Source organism: Cricetulus griseus, chromosome 8 (genome assembly GCF_003668045.3).
Source record: "Cricetulus griseus strain 17A/GY chromosome 8, alternate assembly CriGri-PICRH-1.0, whole genome shotgun sequence".
Taxonomy (NCBI): domain Eukaryota; kingdom Metazoa; phylum Chordata; class Mammalia; order Rodentia; family Cricetidae; genus Cricetulus; species Cricetulus griseus.
The window spans coordinates 14,320,381-14,346,840 of NC_048601.1; the positions used below are offsets into that span (position 1 = coordinate 14,320,381).

At 45.5% G+C, this 26,460-nt stretch overlaps 1 protein-coding gene across 1 annotated transcript; it reads left to right on the forward strand.

The window, feature by feature from the left end:
• Window positions 1–3,032: 3,032 nt before the first annotated feature.
• Window positions 3,033–23,469, forward strand: Mansc1 (MANSC domain containing 1). The gene is made up of 4 exons (XM_027429873.2): window positions 3,033–3,425; window positions 9,081–9,397; window positions 13,942–14,082; window positions 21,907–23,469. The coding sequence occupies exons 2-4, from the start codon at window positions 9,175–9,177 to the stop codon at window positions 22,818–22,820; spliced, it is 1,278 nt and encodes a 425-aa protein (XP_027285674.1). The 5' UTR covers window positions 3,033–3,425; window positions 9,081–9,174; the 3' UTR covers window positions 22,821–23,469.
• The last annotated feature ends 2,991 nt before the right edge of the window (window positions 23,470–26,460 follow it).

The following is a 26,460-nucleotide window of genomic DNA, read 5'->3' on the forward strand; positions in this document are numbered from 1 at the left end:
AAGCTGTGTCAACCCTTTGTGCTGGGATCAAAGGTGTGAGCTCTGTTTCTCTTTTAGACTGATTCACTCTCATGTAGCCCAGGGTGGCCTTGAACTCACAGAGATCCATCTGCCTCTGTCTCTCGAATGCTGGGATTAAAGGTGTAGCCACCACTGCTTATCCCCTATGGCTAACTAGTGGCTTAGGTACGTGGTTAACTAGTGAATTTGTGTGTGTGTGTGTGTGTGTGTGTGTGTGTGTGTGTGTGTGTGTGTGTGTGTGGTTTACTAGTGACTTAGCTCTTAAGTAGGTGAGTGGCTAACTAGTGGCTTAGCTCTGTACTCTCAGCTTTATTAGATCAGAAACAAAATATTACCACACAGCAGCCTAGGGCTGCTCCCTCCAATCCCTTTCTGCCAAGATTGGCTAATTCTGCCTCTTTATTCAGCTGTATGCCAAGGGCCACCTCCTCAATCCAGAGCACTTACTTTTTGGGTTTCGGTTGCTGTTGTGGTTGGTGTCCTCCATCAGAGGAAACTCAGCCCACTGGATTCCCAGCTTTTCTGTACATATGTCTGTATGTCTGTCCTGCCTTCATTCTCTCATCACTCCAGTCAGGATCAAGGACCAAGCAGTGCAAGAGAGTAACATTATCCCAGCACCCAGGAAGCTAAGGAAGGAAGATCCTGAGTTCAAGACTAGACCAGGCTTCATAACAAGACCCCATTTCAAAAACATAACAAAACTTCACCATGCAATGAGGTAGCAATAGATTTGGTTTCTATTTAAACATCTGTTTTATATCAACAGAATTGTGAAATGTTTATTTTATAGTTTTTACTATTCTGTGAATTGAAATTAGGACCTTGTATATGCTAGGAAAGTGCTTTACCACTGAACTATATATCCAGCCCTTAGTTGTTATGTGATGGAGAGATTATTCAGTGGTTAAGAGCATTTGCTATTCTTGTAGAGGACCTGGGTCTGGTTCCCAGCACCTACAAAGTGGCTCATGACCACTATAATTCCAGTTGCAGGGATTCAATACCTTTCTCTGTCTTTTCAGGATACTGGGCATGCTCACACATGGTACATATACGTACATTCAGGCAAACATTCATATACATATGATAAAGTCTTTTTTGAGAGAGGGTCTTATATCTCTGGCTTTCCTGGAGCTTGCTCTGTAGACCAAGCTGGCCTCAAACTCACAGAGACCCACCTGCCTCTGCTTCCTGAGTAATGGGATCAGAGGTGCATGTCACCATGCCCTGCAAAAATAAAACTTAAAAAAAATGCTTAATATGTCGTTGTTAGCTGCCTGATGTGGGTTCTGGAAACCAAATTTGGGTCCTCTAGGAGAACACTATGAACTCTTAGCCATTAAGCCATTTTTCAAGCTCTTAATATTTTTACCTGCTAGCTTTAAAATCACCCGGTAGCACACACAGACATTAAACCTGTGGTTCTGCTATCTAAGCTTTAGCTGGGATTACAAACCTGTACCTCCAGGTCCAGCTCCAGGAAGTTTTGTTTAGTCATTATTTTCATCAGTGACCTTTACTCACTGCTGTAACTGAGACATATAACAAGCAGAACACTAAAGCTGACATTTCTTTGTCATTTGAGACAGGACCTTGTGAAGTCTCTGCCATGCAACCAAGGATAACCTGATCTTCCTGCTTTCCCATCTTGAGTTTGGGGGTTATGGGCAGTTGTGGAGACACCCTGCAACCTGAAATTTCTAATGGTGCATAGTTGCTTAGTTCCCATCACCCCCAACCATATCATCTAGCAATGGGAGTATGCATACATTGGAGTCTTGTTGCAGCAGGAAAATTATTCCAGTGAAGTAATTAATCCACACCAGAGTCTGGTTTTCCTTGGCAACTCTTTGGTACCAAGCTATGGCAACATTGCTGTAACTGGAAAGTAGGTCACCTTCTACCTTCCATGAGTTGGTTTCACACAATGGAGCATTCATTCATTCATTGTTCACAAGATTTCTCTGGCCACATATACCTCCTACAGCTATTGGTTAAAGCTGGGCTTATTCGTTGGCTGTACATGCCTAGAATAATCATCTATAACTATAATTTGAAAACTTTCACACCAGCCAAAGAGAAGATACTGCTGAAAGCTAGACCAAATTGCACCAGTGTTTCAGTGAGGTTTCGTTTGTTTGGGGGTTCTATGCAGGCAGGGGTGAGGGGAGCAGAGGGTGAGAGCTACTTTAACCCCCTATGTTTATTTGCCGTTCCCTCGGCAGCAAGCACATCTTAGTTAAATGCATTTAACAACTCTGACATACAAAGTACCATGCTAGTTGTCCAGGGATGCCGTTTTAACAATGGCATCATCATTGCCTTCATCGATATGATCCACACCCATAATAAGCAAATCATAACTGGAATTGTACTTCTGTGATCCTTGCCCTTGGGAGGTAGAGGCAGGAAGATCGGGACTTAAAAGCTCATCCTCAGTTACATATGAAATTGGAAGCCAGACTAGTGAGAACCTATCTCAAAGAAGCAACAAAACAAAACAAAACAAAAAACAAAACAAACAACACACAGCAACAACATCAACCCAGTAAACCCTCGCCCCCCCCCCAAGTCAAAAGCCTTCCCTCAGGGTTGCCTGGGGAAACTGCCAGCTGTGATTGAGGCCCCTCCTGTTCTCCAAGAAAGGAAATAGGATTCTCCTAATTATGCCCAAATAGGATGCACTGTGAACTTTGACCAAGGAGGTGTTCTTGAACCAAATGTGGTGGTGTACCCGTGTAGTACCTGCACTTGGGAAACAGAGGGAAGAGGATCCGGAGTTCAAGGTCATTCTTGCCTACACAAAGAATTCCAAGCCCTCCGGACCTTCAAGACGCCGTCTGAAAACAAAACAAAACAAAAAAAAGCAGCGACTGCCGCTTACAGTGGTTGCTTCTGAAGCGAAGGACGAGAAGATTGCGACCCTGGCGTGGGACAGTCACACACCTGAGTGTGTGACTTCCCCATCAGCACCTGTGCCTTTGCTTAGTTGCTTAGCCATGGCCGGCAGCTCAGCTGCAGACCCTTGGTGACCCGGAGGGTCCGAAGTTCTCCCTCTAGTGGCTCGCAGTGTGCTGGGTGCGGTGGCGACGCGGGAAGCCGGGGACCTCGAGCCTGGGCTCTCCCACATCCCGGCTGGGGTGGTCAAGCTGGATGTTGCCGGGAAGCAGCTCCGGGTTGCAGGGCAGGGACGCGCCCTTCCCCCGTGCAAACTTTCAGTCGCTGCGACGGAAGCAGGAACTTGATCACGACCAAATCTGCGGGGCCGGTGCGGGAGCTGCGGAGGATTCCCTGCTCTCCTCTCCAGATCTTTGCGCACTTCGCCGGTCCTTTGAAAAAAAGCGACCTAGCCGTCCTTGAGCCCAAGAGCCACGGGGACCTTAGAGATCTCTCGTTTGCAGGTAAAGGCGTCTCTTTCCTCCCCGGGCTGGCCTCGGGTAGGGTCGACCCCGGCCGGCCGAGAACAACTGCGTTCCTTTCCCGGGCCCAGCTCAGACACCCACACCGCAGCGACCCCAGGGACCAGACTAGGGCCCGGGGGGGGGGGGGGGCTGGTCTGGAGAGTGAGTGTATCGTTCAATAGCCGAAAGCAGATGGCCAGGCGAGCTTGAAAGCACCTGCTATAAATGGCACAAGCTCGAAGTTGTCTGCAGCCAAAGCACTCTGGGTGCAGAGTGCGGTTTGTTCAAAGGGAAAAGTTCCCATTTTTTTTCTTGTGTGGTTTGTCTCTTTCAACCTGCCGTGTGAGACTCTGTAAAAGGTGTCTGTCTGTGTGTGTGTGTGTGTGTGTGTGAGAGAGAGAGAGAGAGAGAGAGAGAGAGAGAGAGAGAGAGAGAGAGAGAGAGACAGTTACCGACTTCTTGATACCATGTTGTAAATTATTCCCAACAATTGAAATAGCTAAGCACAAGTTAAGTTTGAGTGACTCTAGGAGTCTGGAGTTTCTCTCTTCCATCTTTTCAGCAGGATCAAGTTGAGCTTCTAGGCCTTAAACCCCAAATAACAGATTAGATAACTTTTTGGGCAGCTGTGTAGTTTAGTGTAGGGGGCTCTGGGTCCAGGCCCTAGACTGTGCTGACATGTAATCCTTAATTGGGGACCAGTAACCAGTTGTTGGGTATCTTTAATGAAACTCTTTTTTTAATTTAATTAATTGCATTTTCACTGTGTAGCCCTGCCTGGCCTGGGACTCATTATGTAGACCAGGTTGGCCTCAAACTCACAAGGCCTGCCTGCCTCTGCCTCCCAAGTTATCACAGGCTTTCTTGTTGGACTTTCTTTGGATTGCCAGGCAGCAAATAATGACCCAGAGACTTACTATTAATTATGAAAGCTTGGCCTTAGCTTAGGCCTTTTCCCAACTAGATCAGTTGCACAGTGCAGGTTTTTGTGCAAGTGCTCGGGGCCTGTTATACCGGACTCCTGCCCTCTCCTCCCTTCCTTCTCCCCTCCCCAGGCTCCATGGATAGAATTCAGGAAGTCTGTGAACTTGGGAAAATTTATTACTTCCTTAGCCTCTCACTGAAAAGCAGCATTTCCGTCAAGAAGAATGTAGGCAAAAGGCTTAGCAGTAGCTGGTTTACCACCGCTGGAGAGCACACATACTTTTTGTAGGTGTTACTCGTAACAAACATCTCAAGAAATTATACTCAGCACTGCAAAACTGTGGCAGTTATTTGATATTCCACTCATTATTTTGACTACTAATAAAGAAGCATGTATACCACACAGTTGTCTTAACTGGAGGTGGAGCTAAAATGGGTTGTCTCATTAGGATACTCTCTCTCTCTCTCTCTCTCTCTCTCTCTCTGTCGTGTGTGTGTGTGTGTGTGTGTGTGTGTGTGTGTGTGTGTGTGTGTGTGTGTGTGTGTGTGTTGCTGGCATGTATGTCTGTGCCCCACCTGTGTGTACTCCCCAAGGAAGCCAGAAGAGGGCACCACAGCCTCTGGGATTGAGTTACAGAAAATTGTAAACCAGCTGGGTGGTGTCGGCACACATCTTTAATCCCAGCACTTGGAAGGCAGAGGCAGGTGGATCTCAGTGAGTTTGAGGCCAGCCTGGTCTACAAAGCAAGTTCCAACACAGTCAGGGCTGTTACACAGCCCTGGAAAAACAAAACAAAACAAAAAACAAATAGTTGTAAACCACCATGCCTATGCTGATACTAGACCCGGGGTCCTCGAGAAGAGAAGCCTATGCACTTACTCTCAAAGCCATCTCTCCAGCCCCAGTTCTACTATTTTTGGTTTGGTTTTTCCAGACTATCAGGATATATTCCAAGTCAAACTCAGAGTCAAACCTGTTCAGACTGGCTTCTTTCACTTAGCAATATATAATTAAAGATTTCCCCCCTATCTTTCTGTTTCTTGATAATTCATTCCCTTCTATCAATGAATAACATTTAAATATATGTTTGTGTCTTCTTTATCCATCCACCTATGGAATAACGTCTTGATTGTTTCTAGCTCTGAGCAATTTTGAAGAATACTGCTATAAATATTCCCATGCAGGTTTTTTGTTGTTTAGAAGCAAGTTTTTCAAATATTTAATTTTAATTGTGTGTGTCTGTGCTAGTTTGTTCATGAGTCTACACTGCCTGAAGAGGGCGTCAAATCCTCTTGGAGTTTGACAGCTCCAGAAAGGCAGTATCTGTTCTTAGTAGCTAAGCCATCCCTCCAGCCCCCCACAAAGTTTTTATTGCATTTGGATAAATACATATAGGGCAATTGCTGACTTCTCTGATGAGATGACCTTTAAGCTTTGAAACACACAACCATGCTTCTTCCAGAGAGGCTTTACCATTTTGCATTCTTACCAGCAAGGAATGGGAGGTCCTGTTGGTCCATGTCTTAGTCAGTTTTGGTGACGTCTGTTTCTTGGATTTTTAGCATTCTAATAGGTGTGTGGTAGTGTCTCAGTGTTGATTGAAATTGCAGTTCCTTGACATAATGTTGAGCGTTTTTAGTATGTTTGTCATCATATATGTGTATACATACAATCAATGCTCTTAACCCCTGAGCCATCAAATTACACACACACACACACACACACACACATATATATACATTTAATTGGTGTAATTGGTGATGTCTACTGAGATGTTTTTTCTTTTTGTTTTTTTGGTTTTGTTTTTTGTTTTTTGTTTTTCGAGACAGGGTTTCTCTGTGTAGCTTTGGAGCCTATCCTGGCACTCACTCTGGGGACCAGGCTGGTCTCGAACTCACAGAGATCCTCCCGAGTGCTGGGATTAAAGGCGTGCACCACCAACGCCCAGCTGTTTTTCCCATTTTTAAGGTTTTCTTTTTTTTAGCTTTGGCTTTGTTTCTATTTTTTTTTCTGTGATTTTTTGTTTGTTTTTGTTTTTTGGACAGGGTCCCATTATTCAGTCCCGGCTAGCCTGGAAGTCAATATATAGATCAGTCTGGCCTCACACTCAAGATAATCTGCCTGCCTCTGCCCCCTGGGTGCTGAGATTAAGGGCATATGCCTGGCTCCCTTTTTTAGTTTTTCTCTTACTGTTGGAAAGTTCTTGGCATGTTTCAGATGTCGGTCCTTTAGCAGCGTCTTCTCTGTAGCTGGGTGATGTAAAGTCAGCGGGTGGAGCAGCTTCTGGGCCAATGTGAGAACTGGAGCTTGGATCCCCAACCCTCACAGATGCTGGGCGGCCTTTGAAAGGCAGAGACAGGATCCTGGAGCAAGCTGGCTAGAGAGACTAGCTGTGTCAGCAAGCTGTGGGTCTGATTAAAAACCCATGCTTCAAAAGAAGATGGAAGAGCCATTGGGGAAGATTCTGAACATCAACCCCACAGGCAAGTGCACCTGCAGTTACTCTCTGTGCACACACACACACACACACACACACACACACACACACACACACACACACACACACACACACACACACACACACACACACACACACACACACACACACACACACACACACACACACACACACACACACACACACACACCACACACACACACATACACACACACACACCACACACACACACACACACATACACACATACACATACACACACACACACACACCACACACACACACCCCACACACATATACACACACACATACACACCCCCCACACACACACACATGCACACACACACACACCACAGACACACACATGCACACACACACACCCCACACACACACATGCACACACACACACACTCACACACACATGCACACACACACACACACACACACACACACACAGGCACACACACACACACACACCACACACAAGGGAAGAACAGTGGTTTTTGTAGAGCAGCAGTTTTTAATTTGTATTGAATATGACATCAGGGACTGGAGACATGGCTCTGTGCTTAAGAGCACTTGTTCTTGCAAAGGACCTGGGTTCAGTCTCAGCACCCACATGATGGCTCACAAGCATCTATAACTCCAGTGTCAGGGTGAGCCTATGCTTTCTTCTGATGTCTCAATGGTCCACATAAACACATGCAGGCTAAATACTCATATGCATAAAATAAAATAAGCGTAATAAAAAAGAGATTTTTTTTCAGGGATTGTACTTTTGCTGTTGTATCTAAGAACACACCATTTAATCAATCAAAGGACATTAAGATTTTTCTCCTCTGTTATTGCCTGGGATCGCAGAGATTTGCATTATACATTTGTGGCTGGGATCCATTTGAGTTATTGTTGTGAAAGGTAGAAGGTTTGTTTCTCCTTTTATTTTACATGAGGCTGTCCCTCTGTCCCAACAGTATTTTTTAATCTAGTTTATTTTTATTTATGTGTCTGTGTGTAAATATGCACACATGTATGCAAAGGCCAGAAAAGGTTGTTGGAGCCCTTGGAGCTGGATTTACAGGTGGCCGTGAGCCCCCTAAGGGGGTGCTGGGAACCAAGCTCCAGGCCCTACAAGAACAGCAAAGGCTCTTTAGCACCAAACCGTCTCTCTAGCCCCCAATACTGTATTTGAATTGCCTTTGCACCTTTGCTGAAGATTAGTTGTCTGTGTTTGTGTGTGTCTCCTCGTGGGCTATATCCCTTTCTGTTAATCTATTGTCTGTTCTTCTGCTAATATACTTTAAAAAAAATAACTATAACTTTCTAGTAAGCATTGGAAGAGGAATTGTTGGTCTGAGGACATTTTTCACTGTTGTGCTGACTGACACTCATGGGTCTCTGCCTTTCCATGTCATTGTTAAAATTGTTTTGGTGTTACCAGAGTGACTTGCTAGGGTTGAATTTTATAGATGATATCGGGAAAAATTGATGTCTTAATAGTAAGCTTCCAACCACAAACATGGACTTTCTCTCCATTTACTTAGATGGTCTTTGATTTCTTTCATTAGAGATTTCTCTCAGTATAGCCTTGGCTGTGCTGGAACTCACTCTGTACACCAGGCTGACCTCAGCCTCCCTGGTTCTGGGATTAAAGGTGTGCACCACCATCTCCTGGCTAGATCTTTGCTTTGTTTAGTTTTCTGATGCTTGGGATTGAACCCAGGACCTTGCACACTAACCAAGCTCAATACCATCTCTACCAATGTTCAGAGCGAAGGGGCGGTCCTGTCCTCAGACTGCTTAGACTGCACTGTTCTTCAGACGTCACTGCTCCTCAGATTGCATCTCTCTCTTGTCTCCTCCCACCTTAATATCCCTCTCTCCAGCCAGCCTTATCACTCCTGTCTCCACCTCCTTAGTACTGGGATTAAAGTCATGTGATCCCAAGTGCTGGGATCACCTGTATGTGAGCTGTTTCTCTTTTAGACTGGATCAATCTCTTGTAGCACAGGGTAGCCTTGAACTTACAGAGATCCATCTTCTTCTGCCTCCCAAGTTCTGGGATTAAGTTCTGTATACCACCACTGCCTGGCCTCTATGGCTAAGTAGTGTGGCTAGCTTTGCACTCTGATCTTCAGGCAAGCTTTATTTATTAGGTCATGAACAAAATGTCACCACACCACTACATAGCCCCTGTGGCTTTGAACTCATGGTGGTCCTCCTGCCTCAGCCTCCTAAGGGTCACTGATGTGTTTCTATTTTGTTGTTATTCTAGAGGTAAAGTAGCCGGTACAATCTTCCTGAAGTCAACTGAGGCCAGAAGACACACCCTTGACCTCTGAAGAGACCAGGGTTAGCAAGGGTTCAGAATGCTCTTCCGGGAGGAGCAGAGCTGGGCTTATACTTTGGTGGTAATTTGCTTCCTGACACCAAGGCTGGCTGCTGGTCAGAAGTGCCTCACTGAGAGTCTAGAGGATGTTATCATTGACATCCAGTCTTCCCTTTCGAAAGGAATCAGAGGCAATGAGCCCATCCATACAATAACTCAGGAAGAGTGCATCGGTGCCTGCTGTTCAACACAAAACATAGCGGGTAAGTAACAAGCCCTGCTGTGGCCTGAGTGTTTCGTGACAAGGTAGTTGGGAGGTGTGGCCGGTTAGTTTGCACCAGTGATTCTCAGTAGAGCAGAAAGACAAGTGACACAGTTACTGGGGAATTAATTGTCCATGAGTACATTCCACTATCCCTCCCCAGAGCTGTATTAAAGCTGCTGGTCCGGGAGGTATTCATTTAATCTGATACATTTATGTGACACGGAAGAAAACAGACCCATGGATTTGAACCAATGCCTTCAAACACCCAGGCTTCAAATTGGCAAGCTGAAAAGAGAAGTGTGTATTTAGAGCTGGCAGCGTTTCGGGTTAGCTCATGACCCTGTCTGAATTCTCTACATGAAACAACATTGACTTTGTTGAGTGTGCCACAACTTGCTAAGTGCTAGAGTCAAGGAGCATGAAACAGCACAGGTGAGACAATAAGCAGGTGTCTGTTCTTGAACTTCTCTTCCTATGATGCTGTGGCATAAGGAATGTATACATAGCCTTTGTCTCGGGTCCTTAATTTTTGGTGGTACTGTAACCGAGGACAAAACCCATGGCCTCATGGACATGCATGCTAGGTAAGTGCTCTACCACTCGGCTCTTTTTCCCAGTCCTCTTTTTACTTAAAAAAGAAAGGATTTTTGTTATGTGTATGGGTGTATGTGCACCATGTGAGTGCAGTACCAGTGGAGGCCAGCAGAGGGCGTCAGACCCTCTGAGACTGTTACAGGTGAACTGCCATGTGGTCGCTGGAACCAAACCTCGGTCCTCTGTAAAAGCAGCATGTGCTCTGAACCACTGAGCCATCCCCAGCCCCGCTCTTTTTACTTTGTTATTGAGACAAGGGCTTACAAAATTGTCAGACTGCCTTTAAACCCACTCTGTAGTCCAGTCAGGCCTTACACTTATGAGTCTCTCTGCCTTCTGAGTCACTGGGATTATTACAGGCTGTCCTGTGTTTTTGGCACAGAGCTCCTAAAATGTTGGGATGTACTGACAGGAGCAAGTCTCATGACTGTGAGTGCCTTTCAACTATAACTTACTTGTGCCAGTTGAGGCAGCGTTAACAGGCCCGAGGACTGGTCTAGATGTTGCTGGTCATCAGAAAGAGCAAACTCGGGTCAGAAGCTTGGGACCTTCAGCCCTGTGCTCTGGTCTCCAGGAAGGGGTACACCAAAGGGTTGTTGACTTTACGTGATTATGCCTATACAGTGGAGCTGTCATATAGGTCCCTAAAGGATGAATTTTGGAGAACTTCCATATAGGTGGATGGATATGTTTGTGTGATAGGAAGACAACATCCCCCAATTCCATGAGAACTGAAGCTTGTGCACTTGTGACCCCTTTCCACCTCTCCTCATGCACCCCTTCATCCAACTGTTCATGTGTGTCCTTTATATTTTGTATGGGGAAGGCCCCGGGTTTGATAGCCAGCACACATGCAAAAACAATCTATGGCCTTCATCCTACAACGTAATTTAAACTATAACTGTTCTTTGAGTTCTGTGAGTCAGACTTGCAAATTATCAAACGGCGGGAGTGGGGGTGGGAGGGGCAGGGTTGTAGTCAAGTCTGAATTTGTAGTCAAGTCACCAAGTTCAGTAACCTGAGACCTGGCACTTGCCACGGGCTTCTGAGAGGACAGCAGGCTTGCAAGAAAGAACCCGGAAGCCTATGGAGTCCGGTGCTAACCCAGCTGGCTAGATTAGGAATGGGTTGAACTGCAGGATGCCCAGTTATTGGCAGGGGTTTGGAGAGACGGTGTGGAAAGAGACCCTATACTAGATACCTGGAGGAAATAGCCCTTTGATGACCTCAATTTGAGCAGTGTGCTGTCTGGTACTGTGGTTTATAGAAAGTATAGTGATTTGACTTAAATTCCCACCCTTTTAAAACATATAAATGTTGATGTGGAGGCGTCAGTAGCTCAGGGGTTAAAGCTCTGATCTTCCAAATGTTTCCATAAATGTTTATGGAAATAGAGGTGGGCTTGGTGGTGCACACCTGCAACCCCAGTATTCAGAGGATCATGAGTTCCATACCACCCCGGATGTGACAACACTGATGCCTCTGGCCCCAAGGGCTCAAGCACATTCTCCCGCATTTTACATCAGTTATTTTGTCATGGTAATGGGCTCATAGATAAAGTGGTAGATCCAGAAAAAAACCAAATCACGGGCAAAGTTTTGTGTCCCCTGTGTTGCTGTTCATCTTGCTACAGTCCAAGACTATCATCAGATTGCCAAAGTGCTTTAACTGCGCTCTTTATCTTAGCTGCTGAGTAAACGAGGGGAGAGGACACAAAGGGAAGGATCCCACAGTCAACTAGCCTGGGCTCCCAGGGGCTCCCAGGGCCTGAACCAACAACCAGGGAGCCTGCATGTTACAGTTGCGTAGCTTGGTTCTCTTAATGGGACTCCTAACAGTGGGAACAGGGACTGTCTCTGACTTTTGTGCTGGCTTTTGGGACCCTACTTCTCATATCGGGTTGCCTTACCCAGCCTTCATATATGGGAAGGTGCTTAATCTTACTACAGCTTGATATGCCGTGTTTTATTGATACTGCCCTTTCCTGCCTGGATGGAGATGGAAGCCGATGGGATTGGGGAGGGGTGGGGAGAGGGACTGGGAAGGGAGGATTGGGGGGAGGCTGCAGCTGGGATGTAAAATAAATAGATGAATAAAAACAAACCGACAAACAAACAAATGTAAAACAACACAGAGAAAAAGAAATCTGTGACCTAAGATCCATGGGTGGCAAAACTGTATGAGTATTTCCACTGTGAAATAAGGCAGGAAACCCTCACTTCTTGAAATTAAGGACAAATGTCTGGGTTTTCTATGTTGCCATGTAACACCCACACATCCAGCATTCAGTCACAGACAATATTTGTATTTCACATGAATTGTTTTGTTGGTTTGTTTTTGAGACAGTGCTTCTCTATATAGACTAGACTGCCCTTAAATTTGGGATGATCCTGCTGCCTCTGCCTCCTGAGTACTGGGATTACAGGATGTACAGCTATGCCCAGCTTTTGTGTTCGGCAGGGTGTTATGTAGCTCAGGCTAGCCTTAACCTTATTGTGTAGCCATGGATGACCTTGAACTCCTGACACTCCTGTCTTGGCCTCCTCAGTACTAAGATTACCTACCTGTGCCGCCTGCCCAGCTAGCATTCTCCCCACCCCTTACCCCCGATTTTATTCTACCTTATCCAGGTTCCCAGTCTAAGGGACAATGTACCCACAGTCAAGCTTCCCCTCTAAGTTAATCCTCTCTGGAACGAGGCTCAGAACACACCCAGGAATGTGCTTCGATAACTCTTAGGTGCATCGCAAACAGTGATATTGACCTTTACAAACGCTAGTGCAGGCATCACATTGTTGGAAAAGGAAAAGCAGGGCTGCCTCAGGTTGAGTGAGTGTTGGAGGGAAGAAGCAGTAGAATCCTGGTGAGGGATAAGTCTTTCCCATCTACAGAGTTTGGCATTTTGAGATAGGATCTTTTATAGACTGACCTCAAACTCGTTATGTAGCTGCATGAGGATGGCCTTGAACTCCTGCTCCTCCAGCCTGACATTATACGCCAGTACTACCACACCAGCTCATCCATAGGTTCTGGGGGGGGGGTTGTTTTTTCAGATTTACTTTTATTTTATGTGTATATGTGTTCTGACTGCATATATGTTTGTTTATCATGTGTGTGCTTGGCCAGAAGAGTACATCGGATCCCCTAGAACTGGAGTTCCAGATGACTGTGTCAAGACGGTGCTGGGATGCAAACCATCATTCTAGTCCCTAAAAGCTATTTTAACAAATGAAAGATAGAATAAAATCGGGGGTCAGGGGTAGGGAGAACGCTAGCTAAATGTGCTTCTAAAAACTTTTGTTTAGGGAGATGAAGAGATGGCTCAGTGATTCAGAGCACTGGCTGCTCTTCCAAACGGTCCAGGTTTGAATCCCAATACCCACATGATGCTCACAACCACCTGTAACTCCAGTCTAGAAGAGCTGATGCCCTCTTCTGGCTTCTGCAAGCACTGTATACACATGGTACACAGACATGTGTGCAGGCAATACACACTCACACACAAATAGATGATAATAAAATTTTTAATAGAAAAAAATGGTTTCTCCAAGATTACCATAATTCAGGTTTATAAACCAAATCAATGTCTTTTGAGGTGGCTTTCTATCACTAAACTAACAAAAAGGACATGGGGGCTGGAGAGATGCTCAGTGGTTAAGAGCACTGGCTACTCTTCCAGAGGTCCTGAGTTTAATTCCCAGCAACCACATGGTGGCTCACAACCTTCTCTAATGAGATCTGGTGCCCTCTTCTGGCATGCTGGAATACATGAAGGCAGAATGTTGTATACACAATAAATAAATCTTTTTAAAAAAAAAGAAAGAAAGAAAAGGGATATGACCTGAGGGGTCAGAAGAGTGAACAGAGTACTCTGGGTGAAGCTCCTCCAGCTTGTGCTACTCTAGAACATTCTATTTGGAAATCATGCTTGCAAGTCTCTCATTGCAGGGGACAAATCCTGCAACCTGATGATCTTCGACACCCGGAAGACAGCTGGACAGCCCAACTGCTACCTGTTTTTCTGTCCCAGTGAGGAAGCTTGTCCACTGAAGCCAGCAAAGGGACTTATGAGCTACAGGCTCATCAGAGGTAATGAAGGCATTGTCCACTTTCTTTTGTGACTGAATTATTTAAAGCTTCAGTTTCTGTGGAAGATTTCCTGTAAGAGCCTAAGAGTTCATAAATATTTCATGATTTGAAGTTCATTAAACAAAATGTATTTTCCTAAAATAGCATCTGGCAGTATTTTTTCTATTTTGTTTTACCTTCTTATTATTAAAAGTTCATAGGTCTGTTAGGAAACCTTTCCTTTAAAAAAAAAAAAAGACAACGTCTCCTATGTAGCCCAGGCTAGCCTACAAGAGAACTGTTGGTTGTTAATGTTCTATTTTCCATATATTAAATAAATAACAAATGTTATTTAGCATTTCTTATGCATCGGCACACTTTTTCTACTACAGGGATGAAGCACTGAACGTGAAAACCACAGTTCTGATTTCTGAAACTGACTTTTGGGAGACGGAGATAATAACCATAACGTATGCTTTAGAAGAGAGTAGAGGGGTCACTAATGCCATGCAGGGCTGAGGTTACCCTGTAGAGGGGTCACTAATGCCGTGCAGGGCTGAGGTTACCCTGTAGAGGGGTCACTAATGCCATGCAGGGCTGAGGTTACCCTGTAGAGGAGTCACACATGCTGTGCAGGGTTGAGGTTACCCTGTAGAGGGGTCACTAATGCCATGCAGGGCTGAGGTTACCCTGTAGAGGAGTCACAAATGCCATGCAGGGCTGAGGTTACCCTGTAGAGGAGTCACAAATGCCATGTAGGGCTGAGGTTACCCTGTAGAGGGGTCACTAATGCCGTGCAGGGCTGAGGTTACCCTGTAGAGGGGTCACACATGCTGTGCAGGGTTGAGGTTACCCTGTAGAGGAGTCACAGGTGATGTGCAGGGTTGAGATTACCCAACAGAATAATCACCAAGGGAGCTCCCTAAGTTAGGTGAGACCTGAGATCTGAAAAGCAGGGACCAGATATGAGAGGCTGGGGACGATTCCCCCAAGACGATGATGATCCTTAGGCAGAATGGCTTTGGAATGTTTGAAGGCCAATCACTCATTCGAAACCCCTGGAAGCATAGTCAGCTGTGCAGAGTATGGGGGCAGGGGGCGGGGAGAGGCAGGAAGCCCAGATGACTGTGTATTTGCCATCCAGAGGAGGCAGGCTTCATTCTGGGTGTGCAAGGAGAAGCTGTGGGAAGTTAAATAGACATGTTCCATGCAGTCTATTTTGGAGGTGGGGGTTTGAGACAGGGTTTCTCTGTGGCTTTGGAGGCTGTCCCGGAACTAGCTCTTGTAGACCAGGCTGGTCTCAAACTCACAGAGATCCGCCTGCCTCTACCTCCCGAGTGCTGGGACTAAAGGCGTGTGCCACCACCGCCCAGCTTGTGGTGTCTTTTTAAAAAATGACTATTATTGTGTGTGTGCATGTATGTATGTGTGCACATGACACGGCATTTGTGGAGCTCAGAGAGAGGCCTTGTAGACTAGGTTTTCTCCTCCCACCTTTGTGTGCATTCAGGGTTATCTTACTCAGCTCTCAGGTTGCCAGGCTCTGTTGTCAGGCTTAGGCAGGAAGCGCCTCCACCCTCTGAGCCATCTTGTTTGCTCAAATAATTTGTTTTGCTTTTGTTTTTGTACTTTTTGAAGATTTTTATTTTATGTGCATTGGTATTTTGCCTGAACGTCTGTCTGTCTGAGGGTGTCCGATCCCCTGAAAGTAGAGTTACAGGTAGTTGTGAGCTGCCATGGGGGTGCTGGGGATTGAACCCAGGTCCTCTGGAAGAACAGCCAGTGCTTTTAATTGTTAAGCCATCTCTTCAGCCCCTGCTTTGTTTGTTTGTTTGTTTTTGTTGTTGCTGTTGTTTTGTAAGACAGGGTCTCCTTCTGATTTAGTGTTGGCTGGCCTGAAACTTGCTGTGTAGACTAGCCTGGCTTTTAACTCACAGAGGTCTCTCTACTTCTGTCTCCAGAGTGCTGGGACTATGGCTGTGTGCATTCATGGTGTCTTTAGGGGGACTTCTCAAAGCTCACTGCTGACTTTTTGGGGAACTTAGCTTGAGGTCACAGGAAAGGGGGAATGGAAAGACTTGTTGATGGGAAGTGAGATTTAGGCCGAAGTGGTCCAGGGAGATGGTGACAGAGTTGGAGAGAGATAAGGTTGGTAGGACTTGCTGGAGGTCAAGGAAATGGACACAAGAAGGCTCAGTCCTAGTTTTTGCATTGAACATGGTGGGTGGGGCCACCGTTTGTGAACTGGGAGATTTTGAGGAGAGCAGTTTTAAAGTCAGGAGGTAGAGTAGAATGAGGCCTGTTAAGTGCTTTGCAGCATGAACCACTTGGGGTACACCGTGCTGACTGCTTCATTTCCTGAGCGGGGATTTACCTGAAGTTTGTTCCAGACCCAGGGAAACCCAATGTGCAAACATTTCCTTAAACAGTTACAAAAGTCACAGATTGTTTTAATGATCTGCTATGGTGTCATAAGTTACAGTTGAAGGTTAAGTCTTCTAATTCTCATAATGCTTCTGTAGAGTCATTGCGTTTATAATGTGTAAAAAAAGAGATACAAGATAAAGATGCTGGCCAATGAAGACAAGAGGAAAGGAAAGTGGCCTGGATAGGAGGGTTCAAAGGTGGAGGGACTGGAATCAAGCTGTTCTGGTGGTAGCCACCAGGGGGCATCATGAGCACAGAGCAGGTGGAAGGCCATTTCCCGGCAGTGACACCAGACCCTGGACCCATGTGGAGGACTGTTTACTTGTACAGGATGTATACAAGTTATGTTCTTAATTCTGTTTATAAATACACCCGTGTTTATGGGTTGAGTTATTCCACTGATCACAAATTATCCTGTTTGAAGTGAAATGAAATGTAAATATCTGTTTGGTGGCTTGTTTCTGAAGGAATTTTTATTTCCTGCGACCAACTGACTAATATTTACAGACTGACACTTTGAAAGATGACAGTGGACTCTGCTCAGTCTACAAGAACACTGCGGCTTAGCATCAACCTGTCTTTAACAGTTTAGTAACACATCTTTTCTACCAAGCACTGTAAGAATGCTTGGATTCATAAACCCAATAAATTGGAAGTCTGTTTGCTTAGCCGGTTTCCAGGAAATAGTCCTTTTTTTTTTTTTTTTTTTTACTCAGTGAAATCTCTTGAAAAATGAAACTCAAAGAAGAGTTGAAGGCTCAGGGCTGTTTCCCGGCTCCGGTGACTTATGTCCACAAAGAGAAGCACCTCCCAGTGCAAACAACAGTGGCCTAGGTGAGAGGAACAGGTGTGGAGGATTCTGTGTGGTTCTAGGCTCTCTGCCAACACATGCATCTTATCAGATGGGACCAGTGCTGGCTTTTCATTATAGTTGAGCACATACACTTGAGAAATCAACAGCTGTTTTGGTCATGCTTGTCAATGGACATATTTAACTTCTAATATCATATAGACAGCAGGTCACTTAGCTAAATAGTCTTGGTTTGTTTTTTTTCTCTCTCCCCCTTGCTCTCTTTTTACTTTAGGATATTATTTAAATTTTTTAATATAGTGTTGTGTGTGTGTGTGTAGCTGTGCTCACCATGTTGGTAGTGTGGAGGTCAGAGGACAACTTGTAAGAGTTGGTTCTCTCCTGCCACATAGGTCTAGAGAACTGACTGAACTCAGGCTTTTCAGGTTTGGCATCCCAATTGAACCATCTAACTGACTTTTTCTTTTAACTTTAAAATGAAACATGCCGAGGTGTGTGTGTGTGTGTGTGTGTATGTGTGTGTGTGTGTGTGTGTGTGTGTGTGTGATCATGAGGATATACCTTTGGGGCCTCGTGCATGTTATAAATTATATTGCCAACCCCTGAGTAATCATTTTTATTGAATACCTAACAATACGGATGGTGACATCACCTGTAGTAATATATTAAAAAATAAACAAGGATGAAACTTAAAGAGAGACAGAGAGAGATAGTGACAGATACAGAGAGAGGCTGAAAGAGAGAAGTATTACAGAGAGAGAGAGAGAGAGAGAGAGAGAGAGAGAGAGAGAGAGAGAGAGCTGCTGCCTGCACTGACAGAGGCAGAAAGAAGCTCAAGCTCCCTGATTTTGGGGGGTGATCAGAGGTGAAGTGTTTTGAGACAGAGTCTCATGTAAGCCAGGCTGGCCTTGAACTCACTATGTAGCTGAGGATGACTGTAAACTCTTGACCCTTCTAGTTCCTGAGTGCTGGGATTATGGGCATCACCACCACACCCAGCTCCTACTTCTATTTCAGAGCAGAGCTCAGTAGCCCAGAGTGTGTGCCGGCAGATTTTCTGTCTACTGTCTAATAGTATTTAGGTTTTCAGGACTGTGTCTGAGGAACTTTGGCCACATGCAACCAGCTGTATCTGTTCACCATTGACATTCTAGTATAAAATCTGCCACAGGGGATATGCAAATAAACGAACATTCTAATCTAGACACCAGTTAAACTTGGTTGCAGAACACTAAAATTCAAATAGTGTGTGGTTTCCACATGTCAAACATTTGTTTTGGTTGTTTCAGCCATTTAAAAATGTAAACTTCATCCACAGCTTGCAAACCACAGAAAGGTAGGTGACAGGCAGGATTTGGCCATTCTTGCTAAACCTTGTCCTAGATGAATCAAGTGGTGGTTTTAAAGGCTTATGTAGTCTGGAGGGGTGACACACGCCTATAATTCCAGCAGGGTGGAGGCAGGGGGATCGGGAGTTCAAGATGAGCCTTGACTGTGTATCAGATTCAAGAAGAGCCTACTCTACATGAGACTCTCACAGAAGAAATGAAATGGGGCCAGCACGATGGCTCAGTAGGTAAAGGCATTTGGTGCCGGGCATGATGACCTGAGTCTGATCCCCGGGACTGACGTGATAGGAGAAAACAGGCTTCTACAAGTTGTCCTCTGACCTCCACACACACATGCAAGGGCACGTGCCCCCCTCCCACAAATAAAAATTTAAAATATAATTTAAAAACTGAAATAAATGATAAAGAACCGTGGAAAGGTAAGGATTATCAAGCACTCCCAAGCCATCATCCCTCTGGAGTTGCCTCTGTTAGGAGAGGTGACAGCTCTACTTGGGAGACCAACATGGCGGTGCCGTGAAAAAGAACGGGAGAGGGAAGCTACCACCTCCTGTGTTTCCTGCAGTTTTTCCTGTCTCGTTTTCTCTGTCCTGGTTCTCTGTAGCGTTTGGGACAGAGTCTCATGTAACCCCAGTGGCCTAGACCTCTCTATGGAGCAGCGGAGAATGGCCTTGAACATAGGATTCTCCTGCTTTCGCCTCCTGGATGCTGGGATTATACATGTGTTCCACGGTGCCCAGCTCAGGGGATGCTGTGGGCAGAGCCCAGGGCTTCACACATGCTGGGCAAGTGCCTTACTGACTGAGCTACATTCCCAGCCCAGATCTGCAGTTCTAATCAAAAGTAGCAGAGTCCATACTGAACAATCAGACTTATCCCTCATTGCATGTGATTGCCTTACCAAGCCTTTCTGTTTGGACTGTGATGAATAGCTGTGTGGCTCAGAGCAAAACCATGAGCGTTCTCTGGCAGTCAAATCCCCACCTTAGGAGTTGGTCTGAATAGTCGAACTCTTCCTATCCAGTGTGGGCATTATGATTCTAAACATCATACTCACAACGTAAGGCATTCACTCTATACTTCCAAGCTTTGAGAGTCAGAATCAAGTCTCCTGGATAGCCTCCCTCTTCTGGTAACACTCCAGAACCACCCACCCCTGACTTTACTTGGAAAATGTTATTTGCCTTGTGGTATTTCTTTGACTCAGTGTCCTTCAAGGAGTCCAGACCCTCCAAGCCCTCTCCTCGACCTTTCTGTCAAACCCTGGTCACTGTTTAAGACCTGTTATCAGGATTCTGCTTCCCCTGACTCCTCATTTTCCCAAGGCTTCTATGGCTCTTTCTCACCCATCCCACGCCCAGGCTGGGACATCTGTCCGCATGACTGGCCGTCTCATGGGCAGTTGATGTGTCTTCAGGAATGCTTGTCTCCTGCCAGTCCCCATCCTGCTTAGGCCCCATCCTGGCCCTCCCTGTCCCGCCTCTACCCTCAGCCATCTTTAGCTCCCTAAACCTAAGACTTCATGGGGTGCTTCTCTCGGCCTCGTCGCTACTCCCACTTATTCGTCAGTCAGCCTGTGCACCCCCACTTTCTCCTCTCTTCTGTCCCACCGAGCTAGAAATAAACCGCACCATGATGTAGAGAGACACTGTTGTGGTCATTTGTAATTTGTGTCTTTCTGTTGTATACATGCTTTGATGAGGTATCAAGTATCTGAGGCTGGGGTGTAGCCCGGTGCCACAGTGCATGCTTAATGTGTAACAGGATGACCCTGTGTTCATTTCCAGCATGTGTGCACAAGTGCACATGCTCTCTCTCTCTCTCTCCTCTCTCTCTCTCTCTCTCTCTCTCTCTCTCTCTCTCTCTCTCTCTCTGAGAGAGAGAAATAAGTTGTCAGTCTGTAGTGGTATCTTGTTTATACTCTAACAAATAAAACTTGCCTGAAGATCAGAGGGCAGAGCTAGCCGCTAGTTAACCATAGAGGTCTGGAGGTCTGTACCGACAGACAGGGAGTGATATGGCTGGGCGGAGAGAGGAAGTTATAAAGGGGAGGAGACAGGAGCTCAGTCTCTTCTTTGGCTGGGAAGTTGAGTGGGTAACCTTACTGTGGCTTTGCTCCTTTGTCTCTCTGATCTCTCCACATTTTCCCCTATATGTAACTCCAGGCTTTCATTATTAAGACCAATTAGAACTTGTGTTGCATATCGGTGATCACGTGGGGGCACGAACACATGACCCTGAGATTAAGAGTTTCATGCTTTGCCGACTGAGCTAGCCGTGCTCCATCAGTCAGTCTTTGCTTTCTATTGCTGTGATAAAACACTGACCAAAAGCCATTTGGGGAGGAAAGGTTTTATTTGGCTTCTACATCCTGATCACAGTTCACCACTGAGGGAAAAGCACAGGACATGGAGAATGCCGCTCATTGGCTTGCTTTCCACTCTGGCTCAGTCTGCTTTCTTATACAACCTAGGACCACCAGCCCAGGAATGGCACCACCCACAGTGGGCCAGGCCTGCCCACACCAGTCATTAACCAAGAAAATGCCTTGACAGACTAGCCTACAGACCAATCTGATGGAGGCATTTTCTCAGTTGTGGTTCCCTCTACCCATATGACTCTGGTTTCTGTAAGTCAACAAAACAGCGACAACAACAAAAGACAACTGACCAGCCAGGTATCGAGTACCAACCATTTGGGGACATGGTAAACATTTGTATTTTACATATATGTAACATGAATTAATAAAAGATCCAGTGGCAGATATTGGGTTCAAGCTGAAGATCAGGGAAGCAAAGCAGCTGGCCACTAGCTCTTACCTCTAGCTTAGGCTGAAAGGGTTGCTCCACCCACAAGCTCTTCACCAAGACTCAAACTGCTGCCTCTCCTCAGTGTGGCTGGAGAATGAATGCCTGATACTGAGTCCTTGCTCCTGTCTTATATACCTCTCAGGAGTCCTGGGATTAAAGGTGTGAACTATATATAATTCTCTTTTAGACTGACTCAATCTTGTGTAGATCTGGGTGGCCTTGGACTCATAGAGATCCATCTCTCTCTTAATCCCGAGTCCTAGGATTAAAGGTGTGCACCACCACCCTCTAGCTTCTGGCTGCTGGGATTAAAGGTGTGTGCCTGGCTTCTATGGCTTGTGGCTGACTTTGCTTTCTGAATCCTCAGGCAAGCTTTAATAAAAAACATAAATAATATATCTTACTGTGGGCCTATTAACTCTCCTTTTTGTTTTCTTTATACCTTCAGATTTTCCATTGGCCAGAGCTACTTCACCACTCCAAAAGTTAACACAAGAAGACTCTCCATTACTTGGCCATACCTTGCCAGCTGTCTCTCTCCGGGCCCCTCCTCCCACAGGTTACCCAAAGCCTACCAGCCTGATTTGGAGAGATGTGTCTTCTCAGAGGACCACCACCTCAGCTCACTCACAGAAACCTATCCAGATTGATGAAGCAAGCACACAGCTCGCTGTTTATAAAGAAAAGGGCCATTCTCAGAGTTTGCAGCTATCCTCAGAACTAAAAATGGCTCATCTGCTCCCTAAAAACGCCACCACCCCGTCTACCACCGTGGCTGTTACTTCTCTCCATAATGTCCCTGCCACTCTGAAGCCTGCACTTCTGTTGGCCAGTGCTTCAGTGACACCCATGACCTTACAGCAGAAGGTGGCCACCACACCTTCTCCACCTGTAACCATGGTGACCTGGAAGCCTCCTGCAGGCTACAGGTCTCCAAGTGTTACACAAGGAGTTACACACCAGGCAGCTCTGACCTCTGTCTCTCGGGCACGTATGGACTCGAAAGGCATCTTAGAAACAACGCCCTTTCACGCAGGCTCTGAGCTAACCTCAGACATGGGCAATGGGAAGAGCTCTGTGGCCCTTTCTTTGTCAACCCCAGAGTCTTCTGTTACAAGCAAGACTGCTGCTTCCTTGGAGAATGGGAGGGTCAGTGTAGGCAGTGCATCATTGAATAGGGTTCCAAAAATCCAGCATGGCCTTTCATTTGAGAAGTGGCTTCTCATTGGGACCCTCCTCTTTGGTGTTCTGTTCCTGGTAATAGGCCTCGTCCTCTTGGGTAGGATGCTGGCAGAATCACTCCGTAGGAAACGGTATTCAAGACTTGACTACCTGATCAATGGGATCTACGTTGACATTTAAAGACAAATTGGGAATCTCTTAGTTCATGCAATTACTCATTGCCAAATGCACCTGTGTTCCTCCTGCCCAGCCCATCTCAGTAAGAACTATATCTTGAAGGACTCTTCTGCTACTTTTCTTCTCCTTTGTTTCCTTTTTGAGACAGGCTCAGGTAGCTCAGGCTGGTCTTGAACTCCTGTTCCTCCTGCCTCTGCCTCCCAGCTCCAGTTCAGAGGTTACAGGTTTTCACTACCATGTCTGGATTTTTAATTTAAAAACAATTTTAAATTCTTTTGCAGCACTAGAGGTCAAATTCAGGGCCTTCTGCATGCTAGGCAAGCACTCTACTGCTGGGCCACATCCCCAGCCCAACCACTTTCTGTTTGTCTGACTTTTTGGTTTTTTGTTTTTCAGACGAAGAGGGGGATAAAAGAAACTAAGTTATTTGAACGACCTGTCTGTAAAATAGTAGCTGAAAATGATTCTGAGCTATAATATTAAGTATACTTGAGTATAAAGTAGAAACCTGTACCTAAACATAAGTCATTACTATTTCTCATTCCAGACAATGGCAACTGTTTGATACTAGTTCTAATGGATTCTCTTTTCTTTTTTATATGGATTCCAATAAAACTCATTCCAGATGTGTTTCCCTCCAATTAAATATTTGAATAAATCTCTTGTTACTCAGTATTGTTCTAAGTGGCATGGCCAGCTGGATAGCTTTCAATTCCTTCCCACCAGCGAAGTGGTGAAATGATGAAAATATATTCCATGTTAAAAAATGACAACCTCTCTTTTCCCATCAATGACCAAAGAAGTTCCTTTGGGAGAATTTTAGCAGAGTATTAATCCACCATGGAGACAATGATAAGTTAGTTTTTGTTATTTATTTGTTTAAGACAATGTTTCATGTAGCCTAGACTGGCCTCAAACTCTCTATGGAGCCAGGGATGATCTTGAATTACTGATCCTCCTGCCTCCACCTTCCAAGTGCTGGGATCACAAGTATGTGCCCCATGCTTGGCATGTAAATTAGTTCTAACACACGGCCAAACAAACCCATTTGGGATTTGACCTAACTTTTAAAGTGTTAACATTTTCTAAAATTGTATCAAGTTTTAAAATTACTGATTTTATTTATGACTATCAATTACAGGCTTAGCGGGGATGATATTGGAAGTAATATATAGCATTTTGATTAATGTGCTATACTTTTTATTGCTGAAGTCCTGAAATTTCTGGGAAATGCTGATAAGGAAGAGAGTTTGCCAGATAAGTGGGGTAGGGTAACCAAGAGTGTAGAAGGACATTTAGGTCAGGTGGACACCTCATATCTGAATTTCAGTATGCTTACAGACAACAAAAGAATGTTAGACCCTTCCAGATATAGATAGGTTTGGACACATTTGTGTGTGCATATGTACAGGAATGTAGGGTCCAAAGTCCGGTGCTGGGTGGTCATCTAGTTTGACCCCAGTTCCTGGGATAAACACCATGAGCAAAGCTACTTAGGAAAGAGTTTATTTGGCTTACACTTCTGGGTGGAAATTCGTCAGTGAGGGAAAGCAGGAAACCAACTAACACAGGAACTGAAGCAGAAACCATGAGGAACCCTGCTTACTGGCTTGCTCCCTTTCTTACACAGCCCAGGCCCATCTGTCTAGGGAATGTACTGCAACAGTGGGCTGGGCCTACCTACTTCAATTAGACATGTCCAGAGGTCACTATGATGGAAGACGTTCTTCAACTGAGGTTTGTTGTTTCTTAGGTGTCCCAAGTTGACAACCAAGATTAACTACCTCTATCATTTCCACACTTTTTTTTTAAATTCAAAGTCTCACTGAATACAGAGCTTACCATTTGGCAAGACTAACTGGCCAGAGAGCTCGGAATCCTCCTGTCTCAGATCCCCAGTGCTAGGATTATGGACATGCACCATTGCACCCTTTTTTTTTTTTTTTTTGCAGATTTTTTTTTATTTGAATTAGAAACAAGATTGTTTTACATGTCAATCCCAGTTCCCTCTCCCTCCCCTCCTCCCCTACCACCCCTCCCCAACTAAAACCCTACCTATCCATACCCTTTCTGATCCCCCTGGAGGGTGAGGCCTTCCATAGGGTGTCGTCAGAGTCTATCGTATCCTTTGGGATAGGGCCTAGGTCCACCCCCGTGTGTCTTGGCTCAGGGAGTATCCCTCTATGTGGAATGGGCTCCCAAACTCCACACCTATGCTAGGGATAAGTACTGAACTATTACAGGAGGTCCCGTAGATTTCCGAGGTTTCCTCACTGAAACCCATGTTCCTGGGGTCTGCATCAGTCCCATGCTGGTATCCCAGCTATCAGTGTGGGGAGCAAGAGTTCCCGATGTTCAGGTCAGCTGTTTCTGTGGGTTTCACCAGCCTGGTCTGGACCCCTTTGCTCATCACTTGTCCTTCTCTGCATCTGGATTCCAGTTCAGTTCAGTGATTAGTTGTTGGTGTCTGCTTCTACTTCCACCAGCTGCTGGATGAGGGCTATCGGCATCCTACTTTTTTAAGTGGCTGCTGGGATCTGAACTTAGGTCCTCAAACTTGCATAGCAGCACTTTCCTGACTGAGCTATGTTTCCTAATCCTTAAACATGGTTTTAAAGATAAAAACAGGTTTCGGGAGGCTGAAACATGACTCCGAAGTTAAGAGCACTAGCTGCTCTTTCAGAGGCCTGGAGTTCAGTTGCCAGTACCTACAAGGCAGCTCACAACCATCTGTAACTCCAGTTCCACGCGACTGAACACCCTTCCCCTTCTGATCTCTGCAGGTACCTACATTCAAGTGCATATACAGTCAGGCACGCGCACAGACACACACACACACACACACACACACACACACACACACACACACACACACACACACACACACCACAGGCAAGCAAACTTTGGACTTCATATGCAATCTATTCAGCAAGCACTAGAGGGCGGTAGCTGTTTAACGAGAGTAGCCATGATGGCAAAAGGAGAAAATGACCCAGGCTTCTCCCCTTTCTCACCTCTTCTCTCTCTCACCTCCTTCTTCCCCTCTGTGCTCCTAATAACCACCCCTCACCACCATGGTGTATGCAAAACCCATCTAAGAGAAAAGCTGCCCCATTGAAAGTCCTATTTTTCATGTATTTTCCAACTTAACAGTTTGACCCAAATCCCCAAGGAGTTTATGTAAGCTTTAAGTAGATGGAACAAATAAAGCCTAAGATGATTTAGCAAGCATTTTTTCTCCTTGTTTTTCATTTTTTATTTAAATTACAAACAGTCTCATTTTACATATCAATCCCAGTTCCCTCTCCCTCCCATCCTCCCATGCCCCCCACGGGACCCCCATCCCATCCCCCTTCTGTTCCCCAAGGAGGGTGAGGCCTTCCATGGAGGATCATCAAAGTCTGTCACATCATTTGGGTCAGGGCCTAGGCCCTCCCCCATGTGTCTAGGCTGAGAGAGTATCCCTCTATGAGGAATGGGCTCCCCAAGTCCATTGGTACACTAGGGATAAATACTGTTCCACTACCAGAAACCCCATAGATTTCCCAGGCCTCCTAACTGACACCCACGTTCAGGGGGCCTGGTTCGGTCCTATGCTGGTTTCCCAGATGTCAGTCTGGTGTGCATGAGCAACCCCTTGTTC